The 16525-nt window shown below is 58.0% G+C and overlaps 1 protein-coding gene across 9 annotated transcripts in view; it reads right to left on the bottom strand.

The window, feature by feature from the left end:
* The window catches only part of SYNGAP1 (synaptic Ras GTPase activating protein 1), a 48922-nt gene that overhangs the window by 25851 nt on the left and 6546 nt on the right, over positions 1-16525 (bottom strand). For 7 of the 9 annotated variants that reach the window (XR_007768714.1, XR_007768715.1, XM_050919127.1 and 4 more), the window contains exons 2-3: positions 14224-14345; positions 13547-13646 (exon numbers count right to left, since the gene is read on the bottom strand). Coding sequence is in view for 5 of the 9 variants with exons in the window: in XM_050919127.1 (XP_050775084.1) it covers positions 13547-13646; positions 14224-14345 (222 nt within the window). In the remaining 4 variants the exon portion in view is untranslated. Of the gene's footprint in view, positions 1-5790; positions 5851-12097; positions 12133-13546; positions 13647-14223; positions 14346-16525 lie in introns of those variants that run through there. The other 2 variants (XM_050919132.1, XM_050919131.1) reach the window with 2 other exon arrangements.

Raw genomic sequence — 16525 nt, 5'->3', positions numbered from 1 at the left:
AAACACCCTGACATTTCCCATCCATGATGCCTCATTAACAGGGAGTGGTAGCAGCACTCGGAGGGGGATGCAGCTGTTCCCCAGCAACTCTACACAGCCAACATAGTAGGATCCCTTGCCCAGTGCTGAGATGCAGCCGCCTCTGGGGTGGGGCGCGGGGGCTGTTTATAAAGGGCTCCCTTACCTGGTGCTAAGATTCATCTGCCTCTGGGGTGGGGCACAGGGGCTATTTATACAGGGATCCCTCAACCAGTGCTAAGATGCAGCCGCCTCTGGGGTGGGGCCTGGGTGCTGTTTATACAGGGATCCCATATCCACTGCTAAGATGCAGCCGCCTCTGGGGTGGGACCTAGGTGCTGTTTATACAAGGATCCCTTGCATGGTGCTGAGATGCAGCCATGTCTAGAGTGGAGCATGGGGGATTTGCCTAGGATGCCAGGAGGTAATTAGAGTTCAGGAGGACCGGGGCCCACAGGTCCCTTAGACACAGCTCACTAGTGACAAGTTTTACCAACTTTGCAGATTAAAGTTGCACAGTTGCTCACCCAATATCTGGGTCCTGCCAGGCAGCGAATTCCCAGGGCTGGGGCACACAGGCAACCCCACTGCCCAGGGATGGGAGAGAGTATCCGACACCAAACATGAGTCCAGGACTGTGGAGCCCTGGGTTCAGTTTCCAGCTCTGCCACAGACTGCCTGTGTGACCCTGGGCCAGTCACTACGCCTCAGTCCCTATCTGTGACAAACCCGTAATGGCCCTGCCCTGCCACACAGGGGTTATTGGGATCAATCCATTTGGGACTGCGAGGTAATAGGGGGCAGGTTAGTCCCTAAGAGAGAGAGACAGAATCACACAGCAATGCCTGGGAGAGAACCTGTGAGTCCTGACTCCTAGGTGTGCATTAACTCCATCTCTGCCTGATTTTGGGGACAGGAACACTGGGGGCTACCAGGGTCCCCAGTTGGTTTCAGTGTCTCTCCCCCTGGCGAGAGCTGTCCCTCCTCCCACAGCCTCAGGACTTGGGCCCTTGCTGTGTGTGTGGCTGGCATCTTCCCACAGTCCAGCGCCCTGATCCTAGTTCCCTGTCAGGCTCCATGTGCAGGGGCTGCCCACCCCAACTCAGGGGACAATCATGCCAGGAGTTGCCCGCGTCCTACTTTCCCTGCTCAGTGACTCATGCAAGCGATTGATCCAGGCATGGAGCAGGGTGGCTGCTGACATCGGGGTCACCGACGCACACACATTCCTCATGCCTGACTCGCCTCAAACCTGAAGCCCCAAGAGCCCTTTGTAGCCATCAAATGCTGCAGAGCTTTTGTAGCTGCCTCTTAAAATAAACTAGAAAAGTGTGGGGAGGATGTGGGATCGAACTGAGGGGCATCGGCAGGGCTGGGACAGCAGGGGCTGTGGGTCAGGATTGAGGGATGTGGGCAGAGAGGAGGGCACCCTGGCTGGCGCAGCAGGTGGCTGCGGGTCGGGATTGAGGACATGGGCAGAGTGGAGGGGACCCAGGATGGGACAGCAGGTTGCTGTGGGTCAGGATTGAGGTATGTGGGCAGAGCAGAGTGGGCCCAGGCTGGGATAGCAGGTGTCTGGGGGTCGGGATTGAGGGATATGGGCAGAGAAGAGGGGGCCCAGGCTGGGACAGCAGGGGTCTGCGGGTCACGACTGAGGGATGTGGGCAGAGCAGAGTGGAGCCAGGCTGGGACAGCAGGGGGCTGTGGGTCAGGACTGAGGGATGTGGACAGAGTGGAGGGGACCCAGGCTGGGACAGCAGGTCGGATTGAGGGATGTGGGCAGAGCAGAGGGGCCCAGGCTAGGGATCAGGATTGAGGGATATGGGCAGAACAGATGGAATCCTTGCTAGGGAAGCTGGTGGCTGTGGGTCAGGATTAAGGGGGACTGGCTATGGGGTGGGAGGACCCTCTTGTCAGGGCTGTGGGACATCAGCAGGACTGTGGGAGGGAGATGATACATCTTTGAGTGCTAACTCAACAATATTCTTGTATAAGCATATTTTCCTGGTGCTCTGTGACCTAGCTCCCCACTCCTTACTAGGTCAGTATTCTGGGAGGGAGCCTAGCCGGCACCAGAGCGTGTCCGTCAGGAAGCGGCCCTGACAGAGTGACAGCTGATTGACGAACAAGCTGGCTGGGAGGCTGTGGAAGCATGTGAGCAGAATGAGAACCAAAGGGAAACAATTAGCGTCAAAGAGACACTCACTCCAGTTAATCCTTCATCTCCCATAACTCTACCACCAAGGACCCTCCTGCCCCCAGAGACCGAAATCTCCCCACATCCATCCCCAGAGATGGCTCACGCTCTGTCCATCCCCAGACAGATCTACCATCCACCCCTCCAAACACACCATATATACCCATCTGTCTAGCAAAGACATAGCTAGAGCCCTGATTGTCCATCATCCCTCAGGAAATGTCTGTCCATCATCATACTTCCTGTTCCCCACACATACACGCCAAGCCACTGACCTAAGCACTCATCCTTCCACAACATCCACCCATCCTTATATGCACCATTCTATCCATTCATCCCTCCAACACCATCTATCTCCATTCACACCCTCTATTCTTCACCACACGCTTGTCTTCACACCCATCTACCTATCCATTCATTCATCCCCGTACACCCCTCCAACACCATCTGTCTCCATGCACACCCCTTTATCCATCACCATGCACTCTCCTTCACACACATCTACCTATTCCTTCAAATCCAGCCAACTTTCTATCCCTCACCACCCTACACATCTGTCAATATGATCTCTGTATCTGTGTCTGGTTTCACCCTTCTATCCATCCATCCCGACACACACCTCTGTATCCATCCATCCCTTTTGCCACCCCTCCCTCACACCATCTACCTGCACAGCACTCCAGCCCCTCTGCCACTACTGTCATTTCCAGCTGTCCAGCCACCCCAACACCACTGAAATCTGACCCTTCAGTCCCGTTACTCCCAGGTCTGATCCATCCACATGAAGCCAGTAGCAGGACGGGGAGGTGAGGGGAATATTTTCCAGCCTAGAGCCTTGTCCCTCTCTCCAGACCCCCAGCTTCCCTTCGCTCTGCCACCCTATCCAGTGCACCCTAAACTGCTGCGTGCTCCCCCCACCCCCTATGCAGAGATAGGGCTTTCCATAACCTCACAAAGGAGACAAGTGTGACAAGGTAAAACCTGCTCACCCACACCAGACCAGAAACGTCCCTCCCCATCTTCCCTCTGACTCCTGGGATCCTGGCTTTAAGGAGCACCTCTGTGGGATGGCAGCATCCCCATCACTGCCACCCCGCAGACAGCCTCGGCCAGCACTCACTCCCCAGAGCACTGCATAGCTGCATGGAGAGGAGACCGATTCCAGCTGGCTTTGCATGGGGCTCCCCGTCCCTCTTCACCACCCTAACGAAGCAGGGGCAGAGTTAAGAAGCACAAGCCTCTGTGAACGTAGCGCAGCCCCTGCACAGCACAAGCACTGGTCAGAGGCTCTTTCAGCTGCCTTTGGGACACCCATTTGGGCAGACACAGAAAATCCCGAGAGGGGCAGAGGGCATGACGGGAGGAAGGGCACAGAGATGAATTGGGGTGGGAGGCAGCAGGGAGGGTACACCCCAGAGGACGGCATCCTCAGCCCTTCCCCTGGGTTACACTACAGACCCGCGCTGGCCTGACAATCCCCGCAAACAGTGAAGCTGCCTGAGACTGCAGGAGAGCTTGGGACACTAACCCTGAACCCTACAGAGGGTGAGTGGACGATCTGGGGAACTATTTCCCAGCTGAGCCAGGATTGGGCAGTTCTAGCCACGCTGGTGGAGCTCCCCTTCTCAGAGCTATGCTCCCCAAACTCTCTTCCAGCACCTATGACCCCCAGCAGGCAGCTCCAATTCCACTCAACAAGTGCTGACATCCCTATAGGGCAGCCCCACTCTAGAGCATGGGCTGGGCAGCCACACTCCGTCCTGCCCAGTCTGGATCCCTGCCAGCCAGCCTGGCAGCCCAGAACCCTGTGGCCTAGTACAGCCACAGCCTCCCTCCTCAATTCCGCTACTGACTCCATACCCAGCACGGGAATGCAGCTGCCTCTGGGGTGGGGTTCAGGGGCTGGGCATACAGTGATCCCTCAAAAGGCAGACAACTCTGGTGTGGGACAGGAAAGATGCTGAACAGCTACACAGCTGGAACAGTAACCAAAAGCTCACCCCAAAGAGAAAAGCAACAGGGATTGTAAGGAATCTCCAGGATGAAACAGAGCATGTCCCTCAGCACTGCCTGCCATGGGGAGCGCCCCCTATGAGCCCTGCCCCCACCCTGCTCCCTGCAGCACAGTAGGGCAAGCACTAACAATGAGGGAGGAGCATCCCTCCCCCTAGCTTTCCAGGGAGCTCTCCCCCCTGCAGGCTCCCCTGGCATGGCCCCATCCAAGCTCCCCCCGCCCAGACCGGCTGCTATCCTTGCTACCTCATCCACACCTGCCCTGGAGAAGAGCCCAGGCTCCCAGCCAGCGCTGCTTTTGGACCCACAACCCCGCACACCCCACCCTATGGCTAGCAGCACTGCACCACCTCTGGATATATGGCCTGCTCCAGCCCCCACCCCACATTGCAGCAGCTACACCCAGATACACAACCACACACAACCCCGCCCCACAGCCGTAACCCTCTACATGGACACAAAGCCACAACCAGATGCATACCCCCATGCAGAAAGGCAACCCCTCCAACCCTGTATGAACCACACACAGAGACACAACCCACAACTCTATACATTCTACACACAGACACACAAGCAGAGGCATAACTAAGCACACTCACAACTGTATACTCTCTCTTTCACATGCATACACACACACACTAACAGAGATACAACACTATACATACAAGATACAATTATATTCAGGCATATATATCCTAGACACACGGGGACACACACACAGCAGCTGTAGGAGCAGCCACTTCAGCCAAGTCAGAAGTAGAAAGAAGATATGAATGGGGTGAGTGGGCCTCACACACACACCCACATCCCCAGAGGGAGAGAAACAAGCCAAAATACACAGGCACACACTTGTGCACTCACACGCTGAGAGAACCCTGCTGACACGCAATCACACACGCAGACACACATAATCACACTGACAGTCAATCTTACACAACCCTACATACACCCACACAGAAATACAGAGACAGACACAATTTTACCATCCCACAGGGAGAGAGACATACAGACACACAACCTTTACGTACATACTGAAATGGTCACACACTTGCATGCACACACAACCCAATATGCACTCACCAGCATGTACTTGAACACACAAGCCTCCAAACACACACAGACACAAGCACAGAGAACCCTACACACACAGGGACAAGCCCACAGACACAAAGTAGCACACACTAACTGGCAGTCTCACACACACACACACACGCACGCACTGACAGATGCACACGCTGACAGCCACAATTACACAATCTTGCACATGCTGACATGGCCGCGCCTACACGCAGCTTGGCCACACTCTCTGACACAATCCCCTCACTTGCACACAGATACAATTGCAGTCCTCTCCCCATACACTCTCACCAGCAGGGGCACACACAATGACACAAGCTGCAGCCTGACACTGACACACACATCCTTGCACACGTATGCACGCTGACACACGCACCCTTGCACAAGCACACCCACACACAGTCGCCCCCCCCCCGCAGGGACGCGCCGCGCGCGGCCCCAGCTGCCGCCTCCCACACGCCGCCGCCCCCGCGCCCGCCGCTCACCTGGGCCCGGCGCCCCTAGGCAGCCCCGCGGCGGCCCGGCCCCATGATCCCGCGCGCCGGTGCGGGGCCCCGCTCCTAGCGCCCCATGCCCGGGCCCCGGCGGCTCCGGTGCGGCGGCGGCGCGCGCGGCTGGGCGGCTCCGGGGCCGGCGCTCGCCTCCAGCATCCCGCACGCCGCGCGGTTGCTAGGAGACGCGCTGCCGTTTCCTCGCCCGCCGCCAACCCGGGGCCAGCGCTCCTCGTGCCGGCGCGGGGTTAACCCCTGCGGGGCCGGGGGGCGGTGCGGGACTGCCTCCCCCCGCCCGCTCCGGCACCGCGCGCAGCCCCCCCCGTAACCCCCCACGGGGAGTCCCGCCCCCTCACGCTTCCCCCCCCCCGGGCCTTCTGCCCCCCCGCGATCATAGTGCCCCCCCGCCTCCTGCCCCCCTGCTACCCTCCCCCGGGGAGTCCCGCCCCCGCACGCTCCTCCCCCCCCCACGGACCTTCTGCCCCCCAGCGATCATAGTGCCCCCCGGCCTCCTGCCCCCCCGCTACCCCCCCCGGAGAGTCCCGCCCCCGCACGCTTCCCCCCCCCGGGCCTTCTGCCCCCCCGCGATCATAGTGCCCCCCCGCCTCCCTCCCTCGGGGAGTCCCGCCCCCGCACACTTCCCCCCCCCCACGGACCTTCTGCCCCCCAGCGATCATAGTGCCCCCCAGGCTCCTGCCCCCCCGCTACCCCCCCCGGAGAGTCCCGCCCCCGCACGCTTCCCCCTCCCGGGCCTTCTGCCCCCCCCGCGATCATAGTGCCCCCCCGCCTCCCTCCCTCGAGGAGTCCCGCCCCCGCACACTTCCCCCCCCCACGGACCTTCTGCCCCCCAGCGATCATAGTGCCCCCCCGGCCTCCTGCCCCCCCGGAGAGTCCCGCCCCCGCACGCTTCCCCCCCACGGGCCTTCTGTCCCCCCGCGATCATAGTGGCCCCCGGCCTCCTGCCCCCCTGCTACCCCCCCCGGAGAGTCCCGCCCCGCACGCTTCCCCCCCCACGGACCTTCTGCCCCCCCCGGGATCATAGTGCCCCCCCGGCCTCCTGCCCCCCCGCTACCCCCCCCGGAGAGTCCCGCCCCGCACGCTTCCCCCCCCACGGACCTTCTGCCCCCCCACGATCATAGTGCCCCCCCGGCCTCCTGCCCCCCGCTACCCCCCCGGAGAGTCCCGCCCTGCACGCATCCTCCCCACGGGTCTCCTGCTCCCCCCCAGCGGAGAGTCCTGCCCCCCCCGCGATCATAGTGCCCCCCTGGCCCCCCCAGGGAGTCCTTCCCCCGCATGCATCCCCCTCCACGGGCCTCCTGCCCCCCTGCGCAGCCCCTGCCACGGAGAGTCCTGCCCCCACATGCATCCCCCCCACTGGCCTCCTGCCCCCCCAACCCCCCACAGAGAGTCCTGCTCCCCCACAATCATAGTGCCCCACAGGCCTCCTGCCCCCACCACAAGACATTTGTCCTCTCATGCTCATATTCCCACCCCCAGAGAGGGCACCTGCTCCCCCCACATTGCCCCCCTCACCCTCCTGGCTCCCCCCATCCCTCCCACAGAAGGCACTTGTCCCTCATGCTCATATTTCCCCCCCACACTTCCTGCCCCCCCTCATGAGACTCATCCCCTACACTCATATTGCCCTCCACAGGCCTCCGCCCCCTGCTGCATCCCCTCCATAAAGAGACCTCCCCCCCCACACGCAGCCCCCACAGAGACCTGCCTCCCTGCTCATATTGCCCCCCCCAGAAGGCATCTGCCCCCATGCTCATATTCCCCCACTGCTATCACCACATGCAACCCTCCTCCTCAGAGAACATCCTCCCCGAAGACACCTGCAGCCCCTTCCCCTGCACTTACTCCCTAATGGAAAGCAGTCAGCCCCTCATTCACCCTCCCCCCATTCACTTCCCTCAAAGGAGGCAAGGTGGGGCCTCTCACACATATCATCAGCGGCCCAAAGAAGCCACCCGCCCAATTGACAACAGCCACCAACCCCCCCACCCCATGTTCAAATACACCCCTGCCCAACTCGCCCGTTCCACCCTACCTGCTATGCCGTCACCCCGGGGCCCCAAGTGTTAGGGGACCAGCCTGAAGGAACAGCACAGAGGGCTGGAAGAGGGAGTCAGGAGGGAAGATGGGGATGGCTTAGGGGGACCAGGGAGAAGGTGGCACTGGGAGTAGAGGGCAGCATGACATGAGCTGGACAGGATCTATGGGGGGAACATAGGTGCAGCAGGCAGGGCAGGAACTGGTCAGGGAAAATGGGGGGCACAACATAGAGGAAGGCAATGACAATAGGGAACAGTCAGAGTGAGCACACGGTGGGGCAAGAGCTGGGGGTGACCTGGAGAACTGGAGCAGCAGTAGAGGGAAGTTCAGGGAGCCTTGGGGGGCAGGGTGAGGGGGTGGGTGTGACAAGGGGGCTGTCAGGATAGCTGTGGATAGAAGGAGGAGAGGTGCAGGAGGGAAATCCCAGCTGTTCCCTGGGTGAGTCCAATGGGATCCCACACCTGCCTTGACCCTACCCCACATATGCCCTAACCTTCTGTCTGAATCCTGACCCAACCATTCAATCCCACCCACAAACCATAACCATAACTCTCCCATTTATCACCCCAGCCGTAATCCCACCCCCTCAACCTTAATCATAACCTATAGCTCATCTTCAGCCTGTCACCCTGACCCCCCTTAACCCAATTCCAAACGCCTCAGGCCCCACAGAAACCCTATCAGGCCACTTTAAACTGGTTCAGTGAGACCCAGCCTGCTGTGTACAGGGATGGTCGAAGAGCAGTTTCAAACTGCCTACAACGATTTAGTTTTGCACCACAAACTAAACTGCTATAAACCAGGTTTAAAACCACAGAAGCAGCCAAACCCAGTGTAAAATCCACTCCATTTAGGCCATGTCTTCACTACACACAAGGTGTGGTTTTACATCAAGCTTTCTCACTGTATGATCCTAGTGGGGACAAGGCCCAGGTACTTTTTAGCTGGCTGGAGCGAGGCATGGTCAGCCCTATATCCTCATGCCCTGGGTGCATCTTCACTTGGAAAAACTGCACTGTTAACTCAAGTTAGCTCGACATCTACCTAGCTCAGGCTAGGAGGGAGGATGTGAGCAGGTGTTGGCTAACAATCAACATCTTGGAAAAGCCTCTGCCTCTAAACACATATCAAACTAGGGACAAGGGGGTTTCTCCACATAGGTGACAATCCTAGGGCAAGTATCAGAGGGGTAGCTTTTACAAATCCTAGGGCACACAGGAGAAGTGCAGTTTCAGTTTGTGTTAGCAAGCAGAGGGATACTGCAAAACCAGGAACAGGGATACTGGAAAAAGCTGTGTTCTGAAATTCGCTAACCCAGGTTAGAACAACAGGGGATGTGGCAGCTCAGGTTTTAAGGTAGTGTAGGAGCTCCAGTTAAAGCTGCCAGAGAGACATGGTTGAACTCGCGCTGAGAACCCATGTTAAAAGCCAAGGTGCCAAGTCTTCACTGCTATTTTATCCCAGTGTAGCTAATTGGAGTTAAGAACACACCTTTTTTGTTGTGCAAACACACTCTTAGGACTGGCTGGTGTACACTCTCCCAGAACTAGGCTACAACTGTCTGCTTCTAAGTTAGCTGAGGTAACACCCACCCATCCTCACCCGCACAGACATGGCCTTAGTGCGAACACTCCACAAAGATCTTCCAGGAGAGGAACATTTGCCCCTGGTCACAGTCCCTATGAGGTGGAGGTTACACGTGTTCAGCGTCTGCACCAGGATTCACCATCACGGTCATCTGCTTGAGTTAACTAGCAACCACTCAGGAGATGTTACAGCATGATCCAAACCTCTAGTGGGCCCTAAACTTTACCCTTCCCCCAAACTTACCCATATCTGTACCCCTAATGCCTAGACCTGTACAGATAACCCACATTCCCCAACTACTTACCGTAGTCCAGAACCCTCACCCCTAGATTAACTCCCTGCTTTTAAACCTTAAACCCAACTCTTATCCCGTAACACCTACCCCTACCCACCTGAACCTTTAACCCTAACTCCTCACCTCTCATCTGTAATACCTACCATAGCCAATGACTCACCCCTAACCCTATCCCCTCCATCTGAACCCAAATCCCTGACCCTGTGCCCTCACCCTAACTTCTCCCCTACCTCTCACCCACCAATCCCCAGCTCCATGGCTGCTCCAAGCAATACTCCTCCCTGGTGTGTGCAGGAGACCCAGGCATCTGCAGCAGGGCCTGGGGATGCTGGAGGGAGGACAGGCCTGCAGGGACATGCTGACTGAGGGAATGGAGTAGAGGGGAAAATAGCCTTGAGAATAGAGGGGAGATTGGCAGAGATGAGCGACCCCAAAGGAAAGAGCTGGGCCAAGCCAGCCACAGATGGCTCCTCAGCCCTGGAGCTCTGGAGTGTTCCCTGATCAGCAGGGTTACAAGCTGGATGGGAGAGATCCCCTCAGTGCTGCAAGGAACTGGGGGATGGGGCACTTTCCACTGGCAGTCAGTGCTGATCCTACCGTGGCACTAGGGGCCCTGTGTGCGGCGTGGGGGGCAGAGTGTGGCAGGAGCACTGTACTCTGGGGGGCAGAGGAGTCAGTAGGGGGCGCTGTGCTGCATGGCACAGGGGGCTCAGCAGGGGGAGCTCTCCCCTGGCAGTTAGTGCTGATCCCAGTGCAGTGCTGCGGGGGGGAGGGTGTAATAGGGGGCGCTGTGCTGCGTGGCACCTGAGGGCTCAGCAGGGGGTACCAGGCTGTGGGACACCGGGAGGGGGATGGTGTCATCAGGGAGCACTGGGAGAGTTCAGCAGGGGGTACCGGGGTGCAGAGAGTGAGAGTGTAGCAGGTGCCAGGCTGCGTGGTGTTGAGGGGCTCAGCAGGGGGTGCTGGGTGTGGGGCATTGAGGGGGTGCTAGGCTGCAGAGAGTGAGTGAGTGCAATAGGTGGTGCTGTGCTGTGGGGCACTGGGGGGCTCAGCAGGGGGCACTGGGGGTGTGGGGCACTGGGGGCACCGGGCTGTGAGGCACCAGGAGGGGCTCAGCTGAGAGCGCCAGGCTGCGCAGCGCCAGGTGGGAGGCTCACCGGGGGGCGCCAGGCTGCAAGACACAGGATGGGTGCCGGGCTGTTTCATCCCCACAGCAGCGAGGCTGCGTCACCTCTCTTCATCTCTCCTTGGGGTTTCCATGGAAACCTTTTAAGCCAACTTCTCAGGGAGACAAATGTCTTTTTTTAAATGCTGAGAGGAAGGGGGAGGGGGTATGTTAGTGTATATGGGGCTCTGGGGGGGGCGAGCCTGGGGAGGGGAGGGGGGAGCTGAGGAGACGGGGGGCAGACACAGGACACCAGCCTGACTCCTCCACATTCCCTCCTCCCTCACACTGCTCTGAAGGGCTGTGGAATCTAGTGAGGTTAGAACTGGGAGCCAGGACTCCTGAGTTCTATCTCCAGCTCCAGGAAGGGATTAGCGCAGGGGGGCTGGGAGCCAGGACTGCTGGGTTCTATCCAGGGTCAGCTCCAGGGTTTTTGCCACCCCAACCAGCAAAAAAAAAAAAAAAAAAAAAAAAAAAAAAAAAGCCGCAATCGCAGTCAGCTCTACCGCCACCGCTTCAGTCTTCAGCGGCTGGTCCTTCGCTCTGAGTGGGAGCGAGGGACCTGCTGCCGAAGAGCCAGACGTGCTGCCCCTCTCCATTGGCTGCCCCAAGCATCCGCTTGCTGGGCTGGTGCCTGGAGCCAGCCTTGGTTCTGGGAGTGAACCGGGCAGCTGGGTGCCTGCCTGCGCCACCTGGGGGCAGGGAATCTCACAGCGCTGCAGGCCAGGATTTCTGCCAGAGGGGTTCCCCTAGCAACTGTAGCCAAGCACCCATGCATGGCTGCAACTCAGTTGAGTGGCTTATTATGGGATGGTTCTTCTTGCCTCCTTGGCATGGCACCAGACAGCATTTCTGGGGGGATACCCACTGGAATGTAGCAGGCTGCAGAAACTGGGAGTGGAGACCCCAATCCCCCCATGCCAGCCAGCAGCCCCCTCCATAATCCTCCCCACACAGACACCTCTCATTTCCTCCCTCCCCATACAGAGACATCCCAACCCACCCCACACCAGCCAACCTCACCCTCTTATATCCCTGCATGCCATGAGTCCCCCATCCCCCACAACCTGGCCAACACCCCTTCCCTCATACAGAGACCCCCCCACTCCATCCCACACCAGTCACCACCTCCTCCCAATACCCTCATACGAACCCTATCTCCCACTCCAGGCAGGGAGTTTAGGATGGGTACTCACAGCCTGCAGCGTGGGAAATGCAGGGACAGTTTTTCTGGGGGATGCAAAAAGGCCCAGTGGAACATAACCTAGGGGCAAGGGAGGGGTGGGTTCACCCAGATGGCACTGGGTTAAAGGGAGTACAGAGGGGATAGACCTAACCTCCCATCCATCCCCCACCAACTTTCCTATCTCAAAGCTGTCTTGTTCTGAGAGCAGGAGCTCCACCCAGTGGGGACCAAGAGATGCTGCATATTCAACTTGCCCCTGCCCTTACTGTGTAAAGAGGGACCCAGTGCACCTGACCTCATGCCCCTCCCAGAAGCCAGGAGTGTCTCACTACAGGATCTGCTTGGATCAGCTGCTGTGGAGTGTTTGAATTACTGGATCTACCAAGGGTCTGCTGGTAGATCTTCTAGTGAATTCCCCCCCCCCCCCCAGATTGGTTTAATCGCAGGATTTTCTAGGCCTGAGGACCATGGAGGTATGTTTCACTGAGATTCCCTGGGGGTCAGGTGCTATGGCTCATGTTTCACAATAGGAGCTACTGGGATTCAGGCACTGTGGGCCTGCTTCACGTTAGGATCTACAGAGAATTTAACGCTAACCCTTATGGGATCTGTTGGGTTCAGTGTCAGAGCACATCACGGTGGGATCAAGTAGGGCCATGTGTCTGTGTGATCTTGGGGTCATTAAGTGGCACAGGGCATGTCTCTGTGGAATCTCATGGGCACCAGATGCAGAGGGGAGAGTGTCTTTGGGATCACATGCCACAGAGCACGCTGGCTGTGGGATCTAGTGGGGCTCATGAGGGAAGTGTCTGTTGGATCTTGTGGGGACAGGAGACTGCAAGGCATGTGTACCTCTGTAAGATCTCAGAGGATCGGGCACCGGGGCAGAGGGGGTCACTTGGGAACTGGGCACTGCAAGGTGAACGTTTTTGTGGAATCTAGGTGATATTTGCTGTAGAATCTATTGCGAGCAGGCACTCGGGGGTACGTGTCTCTGTGGGATTTACTGGGACTCAGGCACCACAGAGCAGGTTGGTGGCGAGATCTAGTTGGATCATGAGGCAAGTATATGCGGGATCTATTTCTGGAATATGTGTCCGGGGAATTGGTTGTGATCGGACATTTATTTCTGCATTTGCATGGGGAATGGGTGCCAGGGGTGTGAGGAGTAGTCACTGTGGACCATGCACATCTGTGGGAGCTACTTGGAATTGGGTGCCATGGGGCACGTGTCCCTGCAGGATCAAGTGAGTTCATCCCTGTAGGGTGCTGGCTGGCCATGCCCTACTGTAGCCTGTCCCAGTCCCCACTCACCCCACGCCATGACCCCGACTTCTTCACTTCTTGCAGTGCCGCAAGCCCCACTTCTCCACCCCATGCTGAGAATCCCCCACTTCTCCACCCTGTGCCCCACACAGTGCAGCGCCCCCAACCTCCAGTCCCTGTTCCCCTGCTGTACCGTGCTCAGGCCGCCCCTCCACAGGGACGCTGACCGTGCGGCGCAGCAGCTTGGTCCGGCAGGGTTCGCTTCGCCGTTCCCTCATCAGCAACGGGTGGATCTGGAGATGAGGGAGGGGAGAGATGGGGGTTAGTGCTGCATGGGGGCATCCCCTCTTTAATTTCCAACACCCCAGCCCCTGGGTCCCTGCTTCCCCCATTGCCCCCCAGCTGCCTGTGTCAGGGCAGGAGTGCACAGAGCAACAATCCTCAACCCCTGAGGCTGTCACAGGTGTGGCTTTATCCTGCACGGGGGGGACCCAGCCGGGGGATGGTACAGCATTACCCCAGGGGACCAAGAGGGAGCAGGCTGCATAGCACCCCAGCACCAGGACTGCAGCCTCCCCCCAAGATGGGCTCAGAAGAAGCCCTGCCCCAAGCTCAGGGGCAGGGGACACTACATCATATTCTAGGGAGACCTCTCAGCTGGGGCAAATCTGGGACCAGGAGGGAAGTGAGAGCTCTGAGTGAGGGGAAAAGCGGCGGGGGGGGGGGGGTCGCTCTGTGCTTGAAAGACGGGGAGGGGCTGATCCAGGAGGGAAGGGATCTCTGCTCTGGGTGGGGAGGGTCCCTCTGGGGTCCCCGCAAGCCCCATGCTCCCCCTCAGCTGTATGTCCTGTCCCATCCCTGCTGTCTCACCTCGTCCTCGTCCAGCATAAGCAGCTGGTTTCCAGAGATGATGCAGAATCGTGGATTCCAGGCTGGGCGTTCGTAGGGAGAGTGCATGTAGGGCATGCGGTGCATGGGGGCTCCTCGCACATCTAGGGAAGGGGGAAGAGGGGGTTAGAGATGATGCAGTAGGGAGCGGTGTCTTCCTGGGCAGACAGAACCCTCCTTCCCTCCTCCCACACACCCCTCCCTCATTGCATGCACTTCTCCATCCATCTCATCCCAAGCACACCCATCCCACACCACTCCTGCCCTCCTCACCCATGGGCACACTTCCATCCACCCCCCTATACACATCCTTCCATCCATCCCCCTCATCTCTCTCTCTCTCGTTACCATGCTCCCCAACCACACTGTGGGGCTTCAGGGATGGAACTGACCCACTGGGCCAAGGTGAGGAATGACCAGGTCACAGTTGCACTCATGGCTGGGCTCCGCTGCCCTCCCGTACCCAACTTCCAGCCCAGCCCAGCAGGACCAGACCTCAGAGCTCTGTCTAACCCTGTCTTCTCCACCTCTTCGCTCCCAGCCTAATGTCCCGATTTCTCCCATTAGCCCAAGTCTAGCCACCCCCAGTCCCATTGCAGCTGGGCCATAGCCGCAGGGAGGACCGTCCTGGGATAACCTCATGATAGGAGATGTTCTCTCCCAGTCCCCAGTCATTGGGATCAGCTCACGCTCTGAAGCAGTAGGGTTTTGACACCCCCCTCCTGTTTCAATAACTCTGCCCATGGAACCAATAATCCGCACAGGAAGATGCTGAAGACCCCAGAACAGCACCTAAAACAGTGGTTCTCAAACTTTTGTACTGGTGACCCCTTTCACAGGGCGACCCCCTTAATACATTAAAAACACCTTTTTACATATTTAACACTACTATAAATGCTGGAGGCAAAGTGGGGTTTGGGGTGGAGGCTGGCAGCTCAGGACCCCCCCCCCATGTAATAGCCTCGTGACCCACTGAGGGGTCCAGACCCCCCGTTTGAGAACCCTGGACTTAGAACTTTGATATATCCTTCTCCAGAAAGGAGAAACCATAGATCATCCCCAAGCAGGGCCGGCTCCAGGCACCAATTTAGCAAGCAGGTGCTTGGGGTGGCCACTCCAGAGAGGGGTGGCACATCCAGCTATTTGACGGCAATTTGGCAGAGGGTCCCTGGCTCCTGTTCGGAGCGAAGGACCTCCCGCTGAATTGCCGCAGATCACAATTGTGGCTTTTTTGCGGGGGGGCGGGGGCAGCAAAACCCCTGCAGTTGGCCCTGTCCCCAAGCCAGATTACGCCTCCCCCAGCCCCTGGCACAGAAAATTCATCCCAGGCTAACCCTCCCACTCAACTCTTGCCATGGGCTGGATCACTGGCCACAGACTGATTCAAAGGCAGTGAGTCCAGAACGGACCAGACAGTCACGTAGTTTGACCTCCTGTCAAGCACAGCCAGAGAATGACACCCTAGCACCCCTGTACTGACCCCAAGAACCTGAATCTGGCTACAGCATCTCCCAGAGAGGATTGGATGCCTTCGGAGACAGCGAGCCCATCCCCTCCCTTGCCTTAATCCCCCTGTTAAACAAACTGAGCCTTAGTTCCAACTGGAATGTATCAGGCTTCAACTTCCAGCCAGTGGTAGTTCTTCTCCCTTTCTCTGCGAGGTTAAAGAGTCCAGGTATTTCTGCCACGTGACGGCCCTTACACCCCGCAATCAAGTCACCTCTCAGTCATCTTCCTTTGATGAGCTGAAGAGATAATGCCTGGTTAGCCGCCCATGGTCTCCAGCCTTACAGGTTGGTTCCGTGGCCTCTCCCATTCTTCCACATCCTTTTAAAGCATGCAGGCACTAGAACTGGCTGCAGTGCTCATCATCCGTCTCTTTAGTGCTGTCCGCAGAGGTAAGGTCACCTCCTTGTTTAGAAAGGCAAGGATCATGCCATGGGCTCATTCTGGGAGCTCATGTGGAGACTGGGTCTTAATATTGCCAATGCCAGGGGTTCAGAACCCACATGCCAGGGCCCCCCAAGTCATCCCATTGACTTAATATACCTAGCTTTATACATTTGGGGGTTTGATGTACTACACTAGTGTAAAGTACTTTACCCTGGGAGAACCAGGCCTACACCAGGGCTTTTGCCAGCATACCAATGTCAGCCAAACATCCTCCTCCCCAGTGCACAGAGCCAGGCCAGCAAAGCTGGAAACACAGGTCAGGCCATAGACTGTCTGGGTGATACATCCATAATATATGGAGATGTACCTATCTCACAGAACTGGAAGGGAC

This window comes from Gopherus flavomarginatus, chromosome 12, assembly GCF_025201925.1.
Source record: "Gopherus flavomarginatus isolate rGopFla2 chromosome 12, rGopFla2.mat.asm, whole genome shotgun sequence".
NCBI classification, from domain to species: Eukaryota; Metazoa; Chordata; order Testudines; family Testudinidae; genus Gopherus; species Gopherus flavomarginatus.
This window is presented reverse-complemented; position numbering and strand designations above follow the sequence as displayed.